Source organism: Lontra canadensis, unplaced genomic scaffold, assembly GCF_010015895.1.
Source record: "Lontra canadensis isolate GAN:19392208 unplaced genomic scaffold, GSC_riverotter_1.0 scaffold79, whole genome shotgun sequence".
NCBI classification, from domain to species: Eukaryota; Metazoa; Chordata; class Mammalia; order Carnivora; family Mustelidae; genus Lontra; species Lontra canadensis.
In genome coordinates, this window is record NW_022631073.1 from 9,033,412 (window position 1) to 9,047,028 (window position 13,617).

Below are 13,617 nucleotides of genomic sequence, written 5' to 3' on the forward strand. Positions count from 1 at the left end.
TGAGACATGGAAGAATGGGTTCAATGTGTCTAATGCAAGTGAAATACAGGATTTTTTGTTTTTAATTTTTTGCATATCTTCCTCTGAATTTAAAAGACAATTCTTTCTTCTATAGGTATTTTGCAATTTTGCTGGTACCTCTATGGGGTAGATTCAAATATTCATTGCCCCCCCCATGGGAGGATTATAGGATGTTGAACCATATAAAATTGCCATGTTTCATCATTTTTGACCTAATAAAATGGCGATCGTATACGGTTCCACCTCATACTCCCCTGCCCTTTTGATGTCAGGCTTGACCATGTCATTTTTTCTGGCCAGTGAAACGTGAGTTCTAATGGCGTGTGTCGACTTCAGTTTTAGGTGAGGTTACATGACCGGCGAGCAGAGCCTTTCCCTCTCCCGAGACCACCATTTTCCACAGAGATGTTGCTCGATTCCCTCGCACTTCGCTGAAGAGGGGAGCTACAGGCCAGCCATGACGGACAGACAGCATAACTGACCCATCAGCCCGGATGGTTATAAGCCTCTGAGGTTTCGTGACTGCCGCAAAACCCGGTGCACTCTGTCCGACCGTCTGGAGTCTGCCATTTGATAGAGGCAACTCCTGTGTGTCTCCCTCACCTATGTCTTCCCCTCCAGAGTTCAGCAAAATTTCTTGTCCCTAGGAAGCCCTTGGAAAATGACTGAATTTAATCAGGCACAGCATTTCTTCTGCTGGGAAAAAAGCTGGCTGAGCGCAACCAAAGACGTTTTGTAACACTCACTAATGCCTGTTCTACCTTGAAGCCTAAGGACAAGAATCAGTCATGAGCCAAGCTCTATGATGTCAGCAAAAATCCCAGGACAATTAAGGCTCCTTTAAGGCTAAAATGAAACTGTTTCCAGAATCGGAATGAGATCCAGTTGTTGGCATGCCTCCGCTAGATCTTCTTCCTGGGGACACCCCCGCCCCCACCACCCCGTGACTCTAGGCAGGAGGCTGGGATGCCTCCTACGACGCTGACACCGAACCCACGGCAGCGGGAAGGCGGGAGCCAGGACTGGACCCCGGTTATAGCTGTTGTTTTACGAACAACGGAAAAGTATCAAAGGTTTTTACCTGATGAGTAGACAATCTGATGTCTGACACATTGTGACACTAGACTGTAGAGAAACAGTGGAAACAGGGATGGAATAGAAATTTTCTCAGAAATCATAAATTAGGGGCACCTGGCTGGCTCGGTCCGGGGAGCATGTGGCTCTTGATCTCTGGGTCGTGAGCTCGAGCCCCCACGCTGGGTGTAGAGGTTACTTAAAATCTTTCTTAAAAATGCAATAAACAGGGGCACCTGGGTGGCTCAGTCGTGAAGCATCTGCCTTCGGCTTAGGTCATGATCCCAGGGTCCTGGGATTGAGCCCCACATCGGGTTCCCTGCTCCGTGGGAAGCCTGCCTCTCCCTCTCCCACTCCCCCTGCTTGTGTTCCCTCTCTCGCTGTCTCTCTCTTTCTCTGTCAAATAAATAAATAAAATCTTTTTTTTTAAATGTAATAAACACTAAAAAAAGAAAAATACATGTCATAAATTAATAATATCAACAAAATTTTAAATACTTAAACCAGTATCAACGGAGAAAAAGAAATATTTGTCAAAACAAACAAATAAAAACTACCTCTGAAAAAATTCTTGAGGCGAACGGGTTTCATGGTTGAATTCCTTGAAACTTTAAGTGAACAGTTTTATGTTCTTTAACTGAGAGAGAACATGAGAAAAAGGACAAAAAACTTCCCAATTCACTTTACAAAGCAGGCACATGCCAGTATTAAGCATAACAGAGAACGTTCCTTCTCTCCGCTGCTGCCAAAAAATATAAAAGTGAATATTATATATGGGCAGAGCTATGAAGCCACTAAACATAAGCAAATCGATCTGCACTGTATGAAAGAATGGAGTAAGAATGAAAGAATGCTGTCATTCAGAAGGTATTAATGTAATTTTTCATATCATTCCAAATGCCAAAAAGTGTCTAGTGAAATTCCATATCCATTCCTGACTGTGGGTTTTTGTTTTTGTTTTTGTTTTTTGGGGTTTTGGTTTTTTGTTGTTTTGGGGGTTTTTGTTTGTTTGGTTTGGTTTGGTTTGGTGTTTTTTTTTTTTTTGGTGAACAAAAAAAATAAGGAACTTCCCTAACATGATAAAGAATATCTTGGGGCGCCTGGGTGGCTCAGTCGGTTAAGCATCCAACTCTGGATTTCGGCTCTGGTCACCATCTCAGGATCATAGGAGCATCAGGGAGCCTGCTTGTGATTCTCTCTCCTTTACCCTCCGCCCCTCCCTACTCTCTCTCTGTCTCTCTCTAAAAAAATGAATAGAGTAAAACAAACTAGAATAGAATATCTGAAGTCAACAGTCAGCATCATATATAAAAATAAAACACCAGAAACAATCCTATTACTATCTAGACTAAAGCAAGTGTGCCAAGCACTAGAAGTTCAGGACAATTCAATATATATATTTATTTATTTGACAGACAGAGATCACGACTAGGCAGAGGAGCAGACAGAGAGAGGAGGAAGCAGGCTCCCTGCTGAGCAGAGAGCCTGACCTGGGGCTCGATCCTAGGACGCTGAGATCATGACCTGAGCTGAAGACAGAGGCTTAACCCACTGAGCCACCCAGGCACCCTCAGGCCAATTCAATATTAACAACCGGTTTCCTGGGGGGGGGAGAACAGTTTATTATACATTTTATTGATATGATTTATAATTATATATGATTTACCAATCCTAATAAAATATGCAATACTCTTTATTGTGAATTCCATATAGACAACTGACTTTCACAGAACGCTTTCTTAATCATGGACCAGAGGTTAGCAAACTCGCCTTGCAGGCCAAATCAGTCCATGTCCTGTTTTTGTACACCCTGCAAACTAAGCATGTTTTTTACATTTTTGAGTGGCTGAAAAAAAATCAAAAGAATTATATTTCGTGGCACAAGAAAATTATATGAAATTCAACTTGCAGTATCCACAAACAAAGTTATACCAGAATCAGGCCTACTCGTTTGTGTGCTGTCCACGGCTGCTTTCCCCCTGCAACAGCAGAATTAGTAGTTGCGACAGGGGTATATTGCCTGCAAGGCCGAAAACATCTACCATCTTGCCCTTTACGGGAAGAGGTGCCAACCCCTCGTCTAGACGATCAACAGAAGAATAAATCAAGCCCGAATTTGTAGCATTTGCCAATTTCCAGGCTAAGTGCTCCGACTGTGGCCAACTACCACTGTGGCATCGCTGAATTCAGAGCTGGGAGGAAAGCTCCAGAACACAGCATTGAGTCGTGCCTCGGCCTTCCAGGTACAGCACCTAGAAATAACCCCAAGACCATAGATAACGAGAAGGCGCAGTAGAATAATCAGGACGTGATGAGTTGCATTTATAACTTTCTTCCTAATGTAGCTTACTTCACTGTAAATTTACAGTCTAATCTTACTAATGGCTGTGTGTGCAAATGACGGGTGTTGGCGAGGATGTGGGGAAAGGGGAACCCTTCTACACCATTGGTGGGAATGCAAGCTTGTGCAGCCACTCTGGAAAACAGCATGGGAGTTCCTCAAAAAGTTGAAAGTAGAGCTACCCTACGGCCCAAGAATTGCACTACTAGGCATTTATCTGAAGGCTATAAACGAAGTGACCAGAAGGGGCACCTGCACCCCAAAGTTTATAGCAACAAAGTCCACAAGAGCCAAACTATGGAAAGAGCCCAGATGTCCCCTGACAGATGCACGGATAAAGAAGATGAAGTCTACATACAACAGAATAACACTCGGGCATCCAAGAGAATGAAATCTTGCCATTTGCAATGACGTGGATGGAACTAGAGGGTATTATGCTAAGTGAAATAAGTCAGAGAAAGACAATTATCATATGATCTCACTCATATGTGGAATTTAAGAAGCAAAACAGAGGATCATAGGGGAAGGGAAGAAAAAATAAGATAAAAAACAGAGAGGGAGGCAAACCGTAAGAGACACCGAACTGTAGGAAACAAACTGAGGGTGGCTGGAGGGGAGGTGGGGTAATTGGGGGATGGGCATGAAGGAGAACACGTGATGGAATGAGCACTGGGTATTGTATGCAACTGATGAGTCACTGAATTCTACCTCTGTAAGTAAAAATAAAAAATGGCTGTGCAAGCTTGCAAAATTCCCCCAAATTCAGCCATTGTCTTACCAGCCAGTCCCAGCACCACCACCTATATGGAGTGACCAATGGTATGACAGAGATGTCAGCCCTCTGGCCTGTGCCCACAGCAGGTTGCACAGAAATGGGAAGGATGCCCTTGTCTGTGCCCACCCTTCCTCCTGGTCCTTGGTGCCCCTCCCAGTGCCAAAGTGCAGGTTTCGTCCACAGCCTTTGCCGTATTCAGGGACTCACATGTCCCCTGCCTTCATGCACACAGCGTCCTCTCTGCAAATCTTACTCCCCCAAAGGCAAACCCTACAAGGAGAATCCCTAGTTGGGACAATCACCTGTCCACAGAGCCACCAAATGCAGCCAGACTCAGGGAGCCTCATCACAGGTTTTATAGGAACAAGCACGCTGACAACATTATAAATTTGGTGTAATTACTGTTTCTAAAAAGTAGGATTTTTTTGGAACTCAAAAGTAAGGATTTGAAGATTCAAAAATACCATGGAAAAACATGCCTTTGATATTAAAATGTATTACAAACAATTACTAATATGGTATGATACTGGCAGAGAATTATTCAGAGTCTAGAAAGCTCAGAAATGGACTCCAGTGTAAACCATGACGGCCTGCGTGCTAAAGCCTGAAGCTCTGCGTCCCCCTCCAATTGATGTGTTGAGCCGAGCCTCCCAGGGGATGTACCAGGAAGAGGCCCTTTGGGAGGTGATAGATCATGAGGGCACTTCCCCCACTTAGAAGAGACTGCGGAGAGCTGCCTTGCCCCCTCCACCATGTGAGGACCCAGTGGGCAGATAGTCCTCTGTGAACCAGCAACATGAGCCCTCATCAGACACCAGAGCTCTTGGTGCCTCGATCTGAGACTTTCAGACTCCAGGACTGCGAGAAATAAATTTCTGCTGTTTTTTAAGGCACCAAATCTATGGGATTGTGTGATAGCAGCCCACACTGGCTAAGACACTGATATAAATGGTATTTCAAATCTGTGGGAAGAAATAGATTTTTAAAACTAACAGCACAGGGGTGCCTGGGTGGCTCAGTCATTAAGCATCTACCTTCAGTTTAGGTCATGATCCCAGGGGTCCTGGGATTGAGCTCCGCATGGGGCTCAGTAGGAAGCCTGCTTCTCACTCTGGCACTCCCCCTGCTTGTGTCCCTCTTTCACTGTCTCTATGTCAAATAAATTTTAAAAATAGCTTAAAACTAACAGCACAGAGGAACTGCTGAACTTGCTCGTAGGCGTCAGGTGGTGGAGTATATTGGATTTTTACTTGTTACTATTTGTCAAAATTAATTCCAGTTGTAACTAACCTATAGGAGTAAAAAGTTATAATAAATATATCAAGAGATACAAGGAGGCATGTTAGTAGTTTTGTGGAAAATTACATTCTAAGCATGACACTAAAGGCAAAATCCATAAAGAAAAAAAAATGATACCAATAAACAGAAGCATCTAAATGAGAGACAAGTGATAAACAAGGATAATATTTAAATACAGAAGATGAACAAAGAACAAAGATTAATAGTTCATACACATACAGTTCTTGGAAACAAACAAATTCAAGCAACAATAAGAAACATAGATAAGGACAAACACAGGCAATCCACAAAAAGGACAAAGAGACAAAGGCCAATTAACATTTAAAAAACCCTAGACTTCCCATAATTTTCAAAGAAGCATAAAATTGAAATCATAAGAAGATATCCTTTCAAATCTGACTGCCAGAAATGACGGACTCCAGCACTGCCCAGGACATGAGGAAATGGGCCGGTCTCACGCACTATCGGCGGGAGCAGAAATGACACACATCCGTCCTAGGAGATTGGCAGGACCAGGTGTGAAACATGCACACCCGGCCGGGATGCACCAGCCCTGGAGGCAAAGACCCAGCTTGCAGAATGGCAAAAAGTTGGAAACAACCAAAAGGTCCAGTGAAGGAATGGGTTGAGAATTTTCTATAGAGATACACAACTAAAGATTTAAACCTCAAGACATAGTGGGGTTGCTCCATAGTCACTGATACGTGAAGGTGTCTGTGATATTTTGTGGCGTGGAAGGAAGGCTACAAAAAAGCTTGTATCACATTGTCCCAAATACATAAACATGCTTATGCCCGCACGTAAATAAACACAAAGGCTCGTCCAGAACAAAGCGAAGTGTGGGAATGTCAGGTACCTTTTACATTATTTTGTCTGGGGCGTCAAATTAAATGTCAAATGGAACGTGCATGTGTGTGCAAGGGGCCTGCGGCCCTCCAACAGCTGTGAGCAGCTGTCCAAACCTCTGCGTGCGTGAAGGCCTTGCCCGGAGAGGTCGTTCCTAGCAGCGGGTTTGAAACCCGCTTCCCATCTCCTGGACGGCCCTTTTGGGCCTATCTAATCAACAGAGAGCTAGATTTGGGCTGTTTCCACTTCCCAACCTCTTCCAATTTTGAAGTCATTGGTTTTTAAAAGGGACTCCAGGAGAGAGAGAAAAGCTCGTTAGTCAGCCCAGAGTTAAAGGGCAGGAGCTTCAGCTGATTTCCAGCTGCAAGTAACTGAGCGGATGTTGGCCTGGGAGGGCGAGGGAATCGGGTGCTCTGGGGTCATCATGGCTTATGTTGTGGGAAAACTGAGAAAGCAATTCCAACGCCTCAAGCAGAAAGTTGCACGTTAGCGCGAACTAAAGGACGAGTGGAAGTACAAAGCCAAGACGACCAGGACACTGGCCTTCTGTAAAGAGCGGCGAGAATTATGGCAGGGAGGTGGGGAAACCAGCAAACAGAGAATGATTCAGTTGCACTGGGACGTGGGGTATACAAGAAGCACTGTGTGAGAAGGTGGAAGGGCTGTGAGATTAAGCTGTTAAGAAATTAACAGTTTAAATACCGTTCATATGAGTGTTTTGCAAACGGAGAACTCAGACTTGCTTTCCAGAGATCACAGGTGCTTTATGAGAAATTTTACATCTCGCACTTGAATTTTAATTTAATTTTTAATTAACTCATAAGGGGACACTTGGGTGGCTCAGTCGGTTAAGTGTGGGGACTCGATTTTGGCTCAGATCAGGATCTCAGGGGCATGAGATCGAGCCCCACATCCAGCTCCGCGCTGGGCATGGGGACTTTGCTAATGATTCTCTGTCTCCCTCTGCCTCTGCCTGCATGCTCATGTACTCCCCCGTCTCAAATAATCTTTAAAAAAAAAAAAAAAAAGACTCCTAAGATGGATCTAGATGGTCTCCTTATGCCTGAATACTACCACTCTATTTCCATGTCAGCGTGTGTTTGTGAGCACCATGGCATGAGGTAAGACACTGATGAAAGCGCCATGTGCCATACAAACCATTTGCGTGGTTTGTTCACGTTTGTTCGTATATCTGAGCTGAAGACAACGTGAGTTCTTGCACCCTGTGCTTTGCTCAGCTCCATGCAAACGTAGAATGTATCATTGTCTAGGAATGTAGCTTCTCAGAACTGAGTCTAGGTAAGACAGAAAACCCAAGCATATCCATTTTCATAGAGGAAATGGGAGATCGTCGGATACGCCCTCCCGAAAGAGGTACAGAGGGCAACCCTAAGGGAAGCACCAACTCTGCAGAGTAGTAATCAGATGGGCCAAAGCAGAGAAGGATGGACGGACAACGCGAGTGACATCAACCAAGACAATGAACACCGTGTATGCCAAAGTCACAAAGGAACACATACCACTGGGACCAGGGGCCCCTATTTGGAAACAGTAAGAAAGATTCCAGAGGGAGCAGATTTTCACCTCATGAAGGTACCAGAGGCAGGAGAAAATGGGCTTTGATGCGGCAACTTTCTGAATCATGGGAAGTTCCCCACATTTCCCATCCACTCCTCTCCCTGCGCCCCCCCCCCCCACACACACATGCTGAAGAAAACTAGTGCGGCTGGTCCAAGGGGCAGAGTTTGGGAGGGAGGGAGAGGAGGCAACAACGTTGAAGAGAATGTTTACATTTTGGTACCAGTTTGGGCCCTTCAAATCCCAAATCAGCATCTGCGAATGTACTTGTCATGTCACGTAGTTTTCACTCAGTGAGCTCCTTCTTCTCTCCCGGGACCTTGCGGAGGCCCTTACAGCACAACGCTGGTCACCCAGTGCCTCGCTCCCTGGCCAAGCCGGCCTCTGCCCGTGTGGATTTCCATGCTGCCGCAGGCTTCCACACTTATTATTATGGCACTTTCTCTCTCTCCACGGATTCCTTGCGGACATGATCTTCATAGGTGTCCTGGGCATCGCCTATCATACACCAGAGACCACAATTTGCCCAAGATCTTGTATTAGAAGGTCAAAAGCTTCCCATCCTACAGGTGATTAGAACCAGTCCCTACAACTATTTCCAATGCAAGAATTTGGCATCCTAAAACGATTTGATTTTATAGTCCTTATTCTGGTAATCTTATTAAATTTATACGATGTCAAATGTCAGGGCTTAAAATCTCTCAGGGAGGTTATGACCAGGATACTTAACAGACTATTCTCAAGTGCTAAATTTAAATGTATATATAAAGAAATTATTCTCAAATTTCTATCACTTGAAATAGTATGGTTCTGGGAACTACTAAAAAGAGTTGAATGAAAATTAAACTCATTTAATAGCCTGGAGATAGGACAAAATAAACAAAGAATAGTTTTTGAGACTTCTACCAAGGCAGTTAACACCGTAACAGTTGAGAACCCAAACTGTGGTATCAAAAGAATTGTGGACTTTTTTTTATAAGATTTTACTTATTTATTTAACAGAAAGAGAGAGAGAGAGCGCGCACAAGCAGGGGGAGCAGCAGGCAGAGAGAAAGGGAGAGGCAGGCTTCCCTCACAGAGCAGGAAGCCCAACTCGGGACTCGATCCCAGGACCCCGGGATCATGACCTGAGCCAAAGGCAGATGCTCAACTGACTGAGCTACCCAGCTGCCCCCAAAAGAATTGGATCTTAAGTCTAATATTACCAAGTTCGTTACCAAACCTGTAAAATGGGATGCAGGTGTGGCTATAAAGGGATCATTAAGAGGTCCTTGTGATGATGCAATTATTTTGTATCTTGACTGTATTTGTGTTAATATCCTCATTGTAACATTTTACTACAGATTTTCAGCATATCATCACTGGGAAAGGCTGAATAAAAGATACACAAGAACTCCTACAACTACACATGAATCTGTAATTCTCTCCGAATAGTTTAACTAAAAACTATTATTTGCAAATGTTGACTTAAATTTTATATTAATTTTGAAGTTATCCTATACAATTACATATCTTCCCTAATTTCCATGATGAGTGAAATAAAGCAAACTAGACTACAAATTACTTTAAATTTAGCAATGACATAACCAGAAGGTGGCACTGTTACCACATGACTGTAGTCCTGTGGTTACTATGTGACTGTAGTCACATAGTAAGGCACTACTCACTTTAAATGTCCGGAAAATGGAATACTAATTTTATCAATCAAAATTGTAAATGCTAACCCCAATTCAGTAATATTTTCAGTAAGTCTTAGATGAGGTTTGCAAAAATGTAATTTCATAAATCATTAAAAAATAAAAATATACAAATAATTAATTTGGGGTCTGTATAACATGGATAAGATTGCAAATGGAAAATACAAACCCATCAAGTGTATTTTCATCATGTCTGATGTAGACTGTCATATCCGTAGAAAGACAAGGAAAATTCTTACCAAATCTGGTATTAATTCGTTATGTCTCTACACTTTTTAATACAAAGTATTTCCTGCCTCACCTACTGTTGTTTTGATAAAGGTATGAGAACCACTTAAAGAAAATTCCAGAAATGCAGCTAGAAGGGGAAAAAAAAAGGCTGAGAAAGGGATTTCTTTTTTTGTGAAAGCAACAAAGTTTAAAACTTTCTTGTTTTGGGTCCTTTTAAAAAATAAAAGCATTTAAAATACTTTTCAGGGAAAGAAAATTAAGTTGCACCAGTTAATAAAGATTACTAAGAGATGGCCTTCATCCAATTCCATCATTATTCGATGCCGCCTATACAGCAGACACGGACTCTCTGTTACCAATAGTGGGTCTGAAAAAAATAACCTCTAACATGACAACAGCCCCTCTGAGAATCAAAATGCCCTCTGCCCCCCGCCTTGGTTGTGCCATGTCCAGTCTAACCAGTAACCAAGCAGAGCAAAAGCAGCCTGGACAATTCAGAGATGCTTTGAAGCCAACATGTGTCACAGTACTTTTGAGGACATGTTTTTCTTTTGCTTTAGTGAAGCAAAATAAGCAAGCCCTTTTTCCCAAAACCAATCATCTTTCCTTGTACAGATATATCAAACTATGCCTTTCAAAGGTTACCAAATAATTAGTCTGTCCTTAAATAAGTAACTTCCAGTCAATCACCCATATTTTCTACTAATTCTATTACCTGTTCACACCAGAGCAGAACCAAACCAAATGAGAAGTAAGTTAGAATTTTGAGTTTATTCTCAAGTCATTACAGTGTTCAACCAGTTTGACATTATAAAGATAACAGACATAAAAGTAAACACTGGGAAGCACACGTACATTCCCATTCTGAAAGAAGACATGTTATATATACAGAAAAAAAATGCAGCAAATATTAAGGTATTCAAAGTGATTTTTTTGACAATTCAGATGTGACATATTTACAAGAAAAGTATAAGTTTTAAAATAATTAAATAATTTTCATAGAATTATAAAAGTATTGAGATAAATATTAGAGGAGACCCTGACAATCACAAGAACATTTTCCTATGCTACTTAATACAAGGGCAGTTCTATAAAAAGTCCCAAAATAGAGCCAGTATTTTGCCACTATGAAATATATCAAATTACCAATACCAAAATATGCTGAAATGAACATGCAATGTAGAAGCTGTACCAAAGAAAAAAGCATGAGGCTCCTAATATTGCAAACTGTCTACACAGGATTTCTTAGGTGTGTTCATGAAAAAGTAACTTTCAAAAGAGCCATTATAATGGATACGTTGGCAGAAAAAGTGATAGCTACTTAAAACTTTCCATCTACCATTTTCCAATGTAGCTGCAAAAAAGGAAAAAATAGAAATATAACTTTTTAAAATATTAGCTTATGAATAAAAAAGTTGAGTGGTGCACTTAATGCATTTAGATTTTTAAACTGATTCCATAATTCCCCTATAACAGATGGTAACCTCTGGACCCCACCACTGTAGTAGGAAATCTCTCTCCTTTTCTCAAACCAGACATCATCTTAGAAAATGCAAAGGAGAAAAAGGGACACATATGAATTCAAAACAAAACAGCACAGTAAGATGGTAAAATATCATAAAAATAGCAGCATGTGAAATTCAAGACTAGTTTCTTAAAGCAAATGTTTAAGACTCAACTGTAAAAATGGTACTTCAAACTGGTCTATTACTCAACGCTTTAAACTAAGGGTTTTTAGAGTGGTGCTGACATTTACGATATCCCCGTGATTAAACGTATACTCAAATTTGTTTTTTACAACATCTCTATTGCACACGTAGGAGAATAAAAGCATCCTGGCATCTTGACCATGAGAAGATATCTTATTGAGCACACTCAACTATGCTACTGAAAATTAATTTTATCCCAATGTTAAAAACTGATCACGTAGGACTTCTGAGCACATTATTCCAACAACATCCTCCAACAAGAGGAGAATACACAGGCGCTTGAATAGAGGTTAATCAGGGACAAAAAGGGGAGGCTGCAATCACACAGCTAAGGGCAGAATGTCTTTACATATAAACTTGAGGTCTTTCACTGATCCAAATATAGAAATAAGAACTATTTATAAAACCTTGATATGAAAATCAGATCATCCAGAAATTTCACACCAAATCATTTTCACTGTTTCATAAAAGCAAAGACTGCTGTAAGTCCCAAGTTTTTTTCCAACTCATGTCAAAGACACAGCTGTGTGAGTTCTAATTTCCACCCCATGCAACCTACAACCCTCACTAACAGGTCCAATGATCTCCTCTACACAACACTGGCCACTCACCTTAACGCCCAGAGCAACAGAGATGGTTATCGTTTCCAAGCTGTCCACACTGTAGTATAAATTTTACAGCACCACAGACGTCATGATTTTAGATATCTTAGTCTGACAATATTTCATTCAATAATATTCACCAGTAAGAATATGTAAATATCAAGCATCTAATAGGAAATCTAAGTAGCATTTTAAAAACAACCAAAATAATTAATATGCATTTTTAATGTTTTAAGTTGTTAAACATTTAAACTGTCAAATTCACTAGGAAAAAATACCACACACACATTTTCATCACCCAAAAGAGAGTACACGAAGCTTCAGACAGTTGATACTGAAACAGGTTTTTTTTGTGTTGTGTTTTTTTTTTAAAAGAAATTACATTTAATTTGGCCACTCCCTAGATTCTTGGTTTACCAGCTTGTAAAGAGTACATCAAAGAGGCAGTATAATACGTGTATTAAAAACCGTTTCGTCCTCTATCATCTTTGGCTAGAAGGGCCAAGGAGGCAGGTGAGGCTCCACGCGCTTCCCTCTCACACGTCACTGACCGGAAGGCTCGCGTCATCCAAGTCCACGGGGTCACAGTCCTTCTCCTGAGGGCCATTTCTACTTTGAGGTTTTAGCAGCGCTTGTTCAGTCACTTTGGAAGCTGGTTCTCTTGGAGAGACAGTCTGGACCTTGAAGTTCCCTGGCTTGACCTTGGCAAGAGATTCGTAAAATCCTCGCCTCTCCACGGTAAAGCTTGAGACCAAAGAGTTGCTGCGAGAGGCTGCGGAATGTGGGCTGGCGGCTGCGCTGGCAGAGCGGCAAGCGGGTTTGGATTCGGAAGCACAGCTGGGATGCTCCTGCAAAGACGGGTGGTGGTCAGACGCAGGCAAACAGTAACGACAGAGTTAGTAACTCAGTGTGAGACTTTCTTCTCTGAAAAACAAACGAAACACACACACACACACACACACACACACACACACACACAGAGCAGAAGCATGAGCCATGCAGCATACATGTGCAAGTTCTTTCCCAAAGCAATGCATTTTTAGAAGTGAGGTTAAAGCCATGACAGTCGACAACCATTTCCACTAAGAAACCAGTTCTGTCACCAAAGCTTTGCCACTTGAAGACTCGGGCAGCCTACCCTGGGGTGCAGGGCTCCAACTGCAACCGAACTGTGTTTAAGAAGGGGGCCTAGCAGCTCTGCCATCCTATTTAACAGCATCTTCTATCAACACTAGGAATCCTCCCACATATTTTAGGAAGATTAAAAAAAATTAAAATGCAGAATGTAAAAAGGAAAGGCCATATTTCTTTAGTAAGTGGAACTCACTGTTTTCCAAACCTACGGTTTTCTCTGACAGTCTGACAAATTTCATTTTTCATCCCTGAATTTTGCTGCAACCAGTAGTGGCGCAATCTTTTCACTGTTCCTTTCACGGCACTTACT

The 13,617-nt window shown here is 42.0% G+C and overlaps 1 protein-coding gene across 4 annotated transcripts in view; it reads right to left on the reverse strand.

The window, feature by feature from the left end:
• Window positions 1-10,614: 10,614 nt before the first annotated feature.
• Window positions 10,615-13,617, reverse strand: part of PLEKHA1 (pleckstrin homology domain containing A1) — a 54,067-nt gene continuing 51,064 nt past the window's right edge. For 2 of the 4 annotated variants that reach the window (XM_032882153.1, XM_032882156.1), the window contains one exon: window positions 10,615-13,021. In XM_032882153.1, the coding sequence (XP_032738044.1) occupies window positions 12,710-13,021 (312 nt within the window). In that variant the 3' untranslated portion in view covers window positions 10,615-12,709. The remainder of the gene's footprint in view (window positions 13,022-13,617) is intronic. The other 2 variants (XM_032882155.1, XM_032882154.1) reach the window with 1 other exon arrangement.